The sequence below is a fragment of the Gobio gobio genome (genome assembly GCF_949357685.1).
Source record: "Gobio gobio genome assembly, chromosome: 8".
In the NCBI taxonomy this organism is placed as follows: domain Eukaryota; kingdom Metazoa; phylum Chordata; class Actinopteri; order Cypriniformes; family Gobionidae; genus Gobio; species Gobio gobio.
In genome coordinates this window covers 58,088,071-58,098,070 of record NC_137114.1, presented here as the reverse complement: position 1 = coordinate 58,098,070, position 10,000 = coordinate 58,088,071, and the positions used below count along the sequence as shown (strand labels likewise).

General features: G+C 42.5%; 1 protein-coding gene across 3 annotated transcripts in view; it reads left to right on the top strand.

Annotated features, from left to right (window-relative positions):
- Positions 1-10,000, top strand: part of ecel1 (endothelin converting enzyme-like 1) — a 67,172-nt gene that overhangs the window by 39,794 nt on the left and 17,378 nt on the right. For all 3 annotated transcript variants that reach the window (XM_079823466.1, XM_079823467.1, XM_079823468.1), the window contains exons 8-9: positions 3,749-3,971; positions 7,436-7,534. In XM_079823466.1, coding sequence (XP_079679592.1) covers positions 3,749-3,971; positions 7,436-7,534 — 322 coding nt within the window. The remainder of the gene's footprint in view (positions 1-3,748; positions 3,972-7,435; positions 7,535-10,000) is intronic.

Sequence of the window (10,000 nt, the reverse complement as noted above, 5' to 3'; positions counted from 1 at the left end):
GTGGGCAGTGACAGTGACACCTGGAGGGGCGTGATTGGGAGGAACGGCCCCCCTGATCTGAACCCGAGTGGTGTTCAGTTATTGGACTTCTGTGCTAGTTACTGTTTGTCCATCACGAACACCATGTTCAGGCATAAGAGTGTCCATCAGTGCACATGGCACCAGGACACTCTAGGTCGTAGGTCAATGATCGACTTTGTGGTTGTTTCATCTGACCTGCGGCCGTATGTCTTGGACACTCGGGTGAAGAGAGGGCGGAGCTATCACCTGGTGGTGAGTTGGATCCGATGGCGGGGGAGGAAGCTGGACAGACCCGGCAGACCCAAGCGTACTGTGAGGGTCTGCTGGGAACGTTTGGCCGAGCCCCCTGTCAGAGAGATCTTCAACTCCCACCTCCGGCAGAACTTCGACCGGATCCCGAGGGAGGCTGGAGATATTGAGTCTGAGTGGACCATGTTCTCCACCTCCATTGTCGCTGCGGCCGCTCGGAGCTGTGGCCGTAAGGTCTCCGGTGCCTGTCGAGGCGGCAATCCCCGAACCCGGTGGTGGACACCGGAAGTAAGGGATGCCGTCAAGCTGAAGAAGGAGTCCTATCGGGCCTGGTTGGCTTGTGGGACTCCTGAGGCAGCTGACCGGTACCGGTAGGCCAAGCGGACTGCAGCCCGGGTATTCATGGAGGCAAAAAATCGGGCCTGGGAGGAGTTCGGTGAGGCCATGGAGAAAGACTATCGGTCAGCCTCGAAGAGATTCTGGCAAAGCACTCGACGCCTCAGGAGGGGGAAGCAGTGCCCTACCAACGCTGTTTACAGTGGAGATGGGCACCTGTTGACCTCAACTGGGGATGTCGTCGGGCGGTGGAAGGAATACTTCGAGGATCTCCTCAGTCCCACCGACATGTCTTCCGTTGAGGAAGCAGTGGCTGAGAACTCAGAGGAGGACTCGTCTATCACCCGGGCTGAAGTCATCGAGGTGGTCAAGAAGCTCCTCGGTGGCAAGGGGGGGGGGGGGGGTGGATAAGATCCGCCCTGAGTACCTCAAGTCTCTGAATGTTGTGGGGCTGTCTTGGCTGACACGCCTCTGCAGCATCGCGTGGCGGTCGGGGACAGTGCCTCTGGGATGGCAGACCGGGGTGGTGGTCCCTCTTTTCCAGAAGGGGGATCAGAGAGTGTGTTCCAACTATAGGGGGATCACACTTCTCAGCCTCCCCGGGAAAGTCTATGCCAGGGTACTGGAGAGGAGAATTCGGCCGATAGTAGAACCTCGGATTCAGGAGGAACAGTCTGGTTTTCGTCCTGGTCGTGGTACACTGGACCAGCTCTATACCCTCTACAGGGTGCTGGAGGGTTCATGGGAGTTTGCCCAACCAGTCCACATGTTATTTGTGGATTTGGAGAAGGTATTCGACTGTGTTCCCCGTGGCATCCTGTGGAGGGTGCTCTGGGAGTATGGGGTCCGGGGTCCGGCTTAGGGCTGTTCGGTCCCTCTACGACCAGAGCAGGAGTTTGGTCCGCATTGCCGGCAGTAAGTCAGACTTGTTCCCGGTGCATGTTGGACTCCGGCAGGGCTGCCCTTTGTCACCGGTTCTGTTCATAATTTTTATGGACAGAATTTCTAGGCGCAGCCAAGGGCCGGAGAGTGTCCGGTTTGGGGACCACACGATTTCGTCTCTGCTCTTTGCGGATGACGTTGTCGTGTTGGCCTCCTCAGACCAGGACCTTCAGCACTGGGACGGTCTGCAGCCGAGTGTGAAGCGGCTGGAATGAGAATCAGCACCTCCAAGTCCGAGGCCATGGTTCTCAGTCGGAAAAGGGTGGCTTGCCCGCTTCAGGTGGGTGGAGAGTTCCTGCCTCAAGTGGAGGAGTTCAGGTATCTTGGGGTCTTGTTCACGAGTGAGGGAAGGATGGAACGGGAGATTGACAGACGGATCGGTGCAGCTTCTGCAGTAATGCGGTCGATGTACCGGTCTGTCGTGGTAAAGAAGGAGCTGAGCTGCAAGGCAAAGCTCTCGATTTACCGGTCAATCTACGTTCCTACTCTCACCTATGGTCATGAGCTGTGGGTCATGACCGAAAGGACAAGATCCCGGATACAGGCGGCCGAAATGAGCTTTCTCCGCAGGGTGGCTGGGCGCTCCCTTAGAGATAGGGTGAGAAGCTCAGTCACCCTTCCCCCGGAAGAGCTGGAGGAAGTGGCTAGGGAGAGGGAAGTCTGGGCGTCTCTGCTTAGACTGTTGCCCCCGCGACCCGGCCCTGGATAAAGCGGAAGAAGATGGATGGATGGATGGATGGATGGATGGAATTGATTGATGGATGGATGAGTGAATGGATGGATGGATGGATGGATGAATTGATTGATGGATGGATGAGTGGACGGATGAGTGAATGGATGGATGGATGGATGGATGAATTGATTGATGGATGGATGAGTGGATGGATGAGTGAATGGATGTATGGATGAATTGATTGATGGATGGATGAGTGGTGATGTGTGTTGTCGTCTCTGTGTTTATGGTAACTAAGGAAAGGTTTGTTGGGCTGATGGTTGGATTTCCTCTGATCGCTCGTCTGCGGTTGGAGAGGCCAGAGGACAATTTAATGAGTGTAATTATGAGCTGACGGTGGGACGCAGCGGCACAGGAGGAACACACACACGCTAAAAGAGAAAACACAAACTCACACACTCCACCACACACACACACTCTGTAAAGCTGCTCTGGAACAATCTGTGTTGTGAAAGCGCTGTATAAATGAAGGTGACACACACACACACACACACACTTAGTGTTTTTACTAAAGAGCAGTGAATGTGTGTTTTGTGCGGTGTGATTTGACTTCTCCTGTTGATCTTCTTCTGCTTTAATGCCTAATGAGCTTCATTAGCACACATTAGCCTGATGAGCTTCTCCCCCTCAGTGATGGAGTTCAGCGCTAGGATGTGTGTGTGTGAGTGTGGAGCGCGTTAATTAAACATCCCATATCGCCACACCTGCACAAACACACGACAAACAACGGTCCGCGTTAGAAGTCAGACCTGTCTTTCATTTTCTTTTCTCTTGCCGTTTTCTCCCTCTCTTCTTCGTGCGCTCTCATTATCTCTCCTCCCTCTCTTCTCTCCTGCGATTGAATTCTGTCAGAAGTGCTTTGTTGGCGAGAGGAGCGTCTTGCGGTGCCAAACCGTGTTGTGATTAAAATGCTAACGCCCGTGTGTCGCCGCTTAAATATCCCAGAAGGCCACAGCATGGTGATGTCATCCCTACAAAGTACGTGTGTGTGTTCGTACAATTTGTTGGTCTTTTTAGAGCTTTAATTGAGCATTAAAACACTCACACTGACAGTAGGAAATGTTTTAACCTTTACTTAAGGTGGATGGATGGATGGATGGATGGATGGATGGATGGATGGATGGATGGATGGATGGATGGATGGATGGATGGATGGATGGATGGATGGACGGACGGATGAATGGACGGACGGACGGATGGATGGATGAGTGTGTGTTCTCTGACTGAGTGTGTGTTCTCCGACTGAGAGTGTGTTCTCCGACTGAGTGTGTGTTCTCCGACTGAGAGTGTGTTCTCCGACTGAGTGTGTGTTCTCTGACTGAGAGTGTGTTCTCCGACTGAGAGTGTGTTCTCCGACTGAGAGTGTGTTCTCCGACTGAGTGTGTTCTCCGACTGAGTGTGTGTTCTCCGACTGAGTGTGTGTTCTCCGACTGAGTGTGTGTTCTCCGACTGCCGCCTCTCTCTCAGGGTTCTCCACAACTACATGCTGTGGCGGATCGTGGCAGCGCTGAGCGAGCATCTCTCCACGGCCTTCCGCAGCACCATCCACGAGTTCTCTCGCGAGATCGATGGAACCGAGCAGCAGCTGGATCTGGGGCGGCAGTGTCTCAATCAGGCCAACAAACACTTCGGCATGGCCCTCGGGGCGCTCTTCGTCCAGCAGTACTTCTCCTCCGCCAGCAGGGTCAAGGTCAGGCACTCTTCACCTCACTACAGGTCAATAGGGGATTTTTTTAAATGAGAAGATATCACTGTGAAACTTCTCCAGATTATTGCCGGCATCAACATAAGAAAAAAAACATATTACTGTTTTAATATGCAAATGAGGCCAAAAATACACTCATTTGCATTCATTTCTGGAAATCTGGAAATTGGAAGAGACTAGGTTTAAAACTCTTGGTTGTATTTGCTTTTAAAAAAATCTCATTTTCGCCATGTTTTTTGTAGTAAAAGAACTCTCGCAGCGCCACCTACTGGATCGGAGACACGATTTATGCGAATAACTTCTGAACGCTTTTGCCCAAAAATCATAAAAGTGGTCTTGTTAGATTCGGCCCGATAGAATAATATCCAATTTCTTCATATAGGCCATTTTTGGGCGTTGACCATTTTGAATTTTGTAGTAAAATGCTGTATTTCATGAAGGCATTAGCGTATTGTTATGTATGGGGGCACTCTGATGACACACTTGGTGGCGCTATACAACTCAATGCATTTATGGGTTTTCAACCTTTTTGCTTAAAATTCTCTCCAAATGTCTTTACTCATTGTTGCAGTTCATCTGCTTGCTTTCTTGTTTGTTAACTGTTGCTTGCAGCTATATTTAGGGGCCAAGCACCGTTAGATTTCTTATTATTATTCTGCCATTGAAGTCTATGGCAGCCCATAGAACCGTTTGCGGGAAAGTTATGAAATTTGGCACCCAGATAGAGGACTGGCCCAACATTAACCAAACCAATTTTAGAGTCTCTAAATCAATCCCTCTTGCGCCACCACCTGTCCAAAGTTCCACTCATGTTTATGCTAATAACTTTTGAACCATAAGGGATAGAGACTAAATTACTTTTTCCTTCAGTTCCTTGGCTCAAGCTGATTCGATTCAATCCTTTTCCGTCCTTTTCCATCATGAAAATATTCCCGCCATTTTGAATTTTAAAAAAAACCTACTTTTTCGAACTCCTCCTAGACCGTTGCTCTGATTTTCACAAAAATTGAATCAGATCATCTTCCGTGTTGACAAAAAGTTACGGAATTCAAGTTGATTCGTCAAATAGTCTTTGATAAACACGCAAACAAATTTTACGTAGCAGTTGCGAAAATACACTTAAGGCTATATCTCCGCAACGCTTGATCATATTCATCACAAGCATGACTTGAGGCGACATGCTGCTTTTCGGCGCAGCGCTCCCTTCTGGTCCGGAGATACAAAAAATTGCTATTTTTGCTTATAACTTCTGAACCTTTTGTCCAAAAATCATAAAAGTCATAAATAATTTTGAATTATGTGCTAAAATGCTGTATTTTATGAACTCGTGAACGTATTGTCACGAAACTCAGTATGGGTCATCAGCTCGATGCCCTGAAAGAGCCTGAGAAGTTTTGAAACAGCGCCCCCTAGTGGAGATTAATTTTTTTCGAATGCTTATAACTTTGGGTGTGGTTGACTTATTTTCATGGGACAAACTTTTTTTTCTCCTGAATCCTTGCCGAGTCCAACGATACCAGATTTGCCTGGTTTCGGCGTATGGTTTGTGCAGCGTTGTAATTTAGCGCTTATAAAACATTAGCTGATATTTTTGAATCCGCTAGTCCGATCGAGACAAAACCAGCGTCAGAAGTTCGGAAACATAGGTCGATAGCTAAACGCTAATACCCAAATGTCAAAATATTGATAGTAAGGGGGAGTTAAATCGAATCAAAATCAGGTGTCAGTCATTTTTCCGTGGCTATAACTCCAAAATGAAATGGATATTTTCGCCAAAATTGACACACACATGCATGGGGCTCACTCCGAGGACACATACAAAAAATGGTAGGATTGTGCCTCTTGGTGGCGCTATAATAGAGCAAAATATGACATTGGCTCTATACAACTCAATGTTTTAATGTGGGGTTTTAACAATTTTGCTTCACTCATTTTTTCAGTTGGTCTGTTGCTGCTTACTTGTTTGCTTCTGTTGCGCTTGGCCCTGGTATTGCTGCTTCCAGCTTTAATTGTTATTATTATTATTAATTCAGAGAACTTATGCACATCCCTAATATGTATTATATGTAGCTAGTGTTATGTTGTAATGTCTAATAATATAAACAACTCAATAACCTCATTAAACATTGCACTTCTTGGGATTTAAGACAAGGTTATCCTAACTTTAAGAGGTTAGTTACGGGGATTCTTCTCACAGTTAAATAACCATTATTTTGTATTCTTATGTCATAAAATAAGTAACAAAATAGCAGTTATGAAGAACTTTATTCTTGAAGACTCCAGCAGAAGCTCCACTTTATCTTGTTTGATAGAGTTATTGAGAGATCTCATTTCTTATTCTCCTTTCCCATGGGAAAGTGCTACACACAAATACATAATGTGGTTTTCTGTCTCACCTTCCTCTTTTCCTTCTAATGAAGCCGATCCATTTTTCTTTCCTCTGGCCCAAATGTTTGTTTACCTTTCATCTCGGTTCCTTCCTTCCGTGCTGCTCTTAGATAGATAGAATGATGGATGGATCAAATCGAGCTTCTTTTGAGGAAGACGTTGTTCCCAGATGGCTTGCGTGGCGGGGTGTATAGATTTGAGAAAATCCTCAGTCAAAATGTCACTTTCGTCAGATGAGTGCAGACTTGTGCAGTTTTTCCAGCTTGCAGTGAGTTTGTGTTTGCCTGCACAAGCCTCATCCCGTCCTCTTAAAACTTTATATTAGCGTAATATATCATCCACAAAAGTGCAAGTCTTCCATCATTTACAGGGCGACTTCTTTCTTTCTTCAGGGGAACGTTTAGTAGAATGTTCTTGTTGCTCTTTTACACACGGACGTTTATTGTTTTGACAGAAAACTCTCGTTTATTAGATCATAAATACAGTCAAAACCAGTGAAATATTATTCCTTCGGGGTTTAAATATTAAACCTTTGGTTTTTCAGTGAAAATAACCAAATGAAATTGAAATATAAGAATCACAGTCTGTTTGATTTATGTGCGGTGTTAGATTGTTTTTATGGGTTTGGTGACGTGTTTAATTCTGACCACGAATGTCTCACTTGACTTGCTTTTCTCATTACAGGAGGGAATCATTTCTGTCACTCCACAAGTCTCCACTGCATATTAACTTAACACCAATGTGATGTCAAAGAGTTAAGCAGCCCCTACAGAAACTCTGATTCGGAGAGAAAACGGCAAATTCACACGAGAAATTTCGCAACATTATGATTACAATGATTCATTCGGGCAGAGGCTTTTCCTCACAAATGAGGAGTACAGCAACTTAAAACAATACAATATAGTTACAAGTTCTGAAAATTCAACAGATGATAATGTAGTGAATTAAATTTACCTTCTCTTTTCATTTTAAACTTGAACAGTGAGTTTAACCGTGAGATTTTCGATGCGCCCAATCAGACATGGCGGCCCCTTTGATTGACAGCTCGTCTCCGCCCACAGGTACAGGAGCTGGTGGAGGACATTAAGCATTCATTAGATCTGAGACTGCAGGAGCTCGACTGGATGGATGACGAGACCAAAGACGCCGCCAGAGCAAAGGTGAAAACTTTACTTTCGCTTGGGCCCGTTTCTCAGAACATAGCTCACGTTTTCTGTGGATCATTTATCATAACATGCTTTCAAAATGTCTTGAATTGGAGCAGAAAGTTCAAATTCAATATCTGGCAGAGGCCAGAACAATTAAATAAAGGATGTTCTTCCTCAGGATTTGTGTTTTCCAGCACAAATATCTAAACATCCTTAAATGAAGACACATTTAATGACATGCAAATTGAAGAAAGGATGTCGTTTTCTGAGAAATTGAACAAAATTAAGAGAGTTTATGTTTAAAACAAGAGCAAATATCATCATTGGGTATGAAGATTACTCACATTTGAGTTAAGTTGATTTTTACGAGCACTTTGGCAGAGATTTACTCTTGTTTTAATCATAAAATTACTTTCTAAACTAAATTAAGTCAAGTTCCCTTTATTTCTATAGCTCTTTTCACACACAGATGCTTTTTAAAGTCCTGATTTCAACTGTTCATCTCATGTCATATTTTTTACTTTTACTTTCTAATAATGAGGACTTTTAAAATCATATTTTCCACATTTTATCTCATAATTATGAATTAGCATGTTATATTTTTGACTTTTTATCTAATAATTAGACTTTTAAAATCATATTTTCAAAATTTTATCTCATAATTATGACTTAGCATGTCATATTTTTGACTTTTTATCTAATAATAAGGACTTTTAAAATCATATTTTCAACATTTTATCTTATAATTATGACTTAGCATGTCATATTTTTGACTTTTCATCTAATAATGAGGACTTTAAAATCATATTTTCACCATTTTATCTTATAATTATTAATTATGACTTAGCATGTCATATTTTTTACTTTTTATCTAATAATGAGGATTTTTAAAATCATATTTTCAACATTTTATCTTATAATTATGATTTAGCATGTCATATTTTTTCTTTTTATCTAATAATGAGAACTTTTAAAAATCATATTTTCAACATTTTATCTCATAATTATGACTTAGCATGATATATTTTTGACTTTTTATCTAATAATGAGGACTTTAAATCATATTTTCAACATTTTATCTTATAATTATGACTTAGCATGTCATATTTTTGACTTTTCATCTAATAATGAGGACTTTTAAAATCATAATTCCAACATTTTATCTTATGATTATGACTTGGCATGTCATATTTTTGACTTTTTATCTCACTGTGATTTTTAAAATTATATTTTCAACATTTTATTTCTTATGACTTTATGAACATTGAAATGAGCTGATCAGTGATATAGTTGATTATATTTAGTGTCCCCAAAAATTAAAATGAAGTGAGTTTGTGCTTAAAACAAGAGCAAATATCAGTCATGAAAATTACTCGTATTTCAATTAAGTTCAATATTTGTTCTTGTTTTAATCACAAAATCACTTTCCCAAGATTTCTTATCTCAAACTTGAAAAATTTATTATATCTGTTGGGAATTTTATTCTCAAACTTTGAAGTTTCGCTAATACAACCCATTTACATTTAGAGAACATATTGATGCGTTATGTTCCCTTAATTCTGCCTTAATCTTTTTCAAATTGGTCTTAAAACTGTCTTTAAAAGCACTTAAATGTACCTTCAGAAACCCTGTTTCCGTGACTTGAATTGTTTTCTGATTCCACACACCCCTGTGAAAACAGCTGGTGTATGTAATGTTTAAAATGAAACTTATGCAAAGTGACACATCAGTGAAAACAGATAAAAATAAAAGGTTAAAATGCCCTAACTGCATAAGTGTTCACCCCCTGAACTAATCTTTATTCAAACACACACTCCGTCTGTTTGGATCTGCTCATATCCACTGTAGACACAAACACCAACAAAACCTGATGTACCTTCAGGCCGATTTGCACATGTTTACAGTGCAAAACTTGACACCTTTACCTTATTTGTATCATTCTCAGGTTAGGTAAGTCGAATCTGACCTAAATAATAAGCACTTCCAGATAAGACTTCTCCAGCATCATAAATCAACGTCCCGGAGCAGAATAGAAGATAAAATGGGAGCAACGACTGCCTATTCTGAGTTTATACACTGTAAAAACAATGCATTGTTTTAATTAGATATCACAACTCAAAAATTTGCGTCGGAATAACTTTCCCAGATTTAACTCGAGATAACTCAAATATCTGAGTTATCGCTAAACGTACAGTTTTAAGGCAGAACAAACCATGGGCTTTTATAGGGGGGCGTGTGTGTTGATCTGAGCTCTCATTGGTCTGTCACCGCTCGTCAATGTCAACATATTTGAGAAAACCAATCAGATCAGAGTAGGCGGGGCTTTATGTTCACAGAAGCTGCTGAGGCTGAACGAGACTCAACGTCAAGTGCGAGATATGAAGATAAACTAAACGTTTCATATTTGAGCAGCTTCTGTAAGTCAGAAATGTTAAACAAATGACAAAAATATTCAGCCAAATTAATAAACGTTTGTCT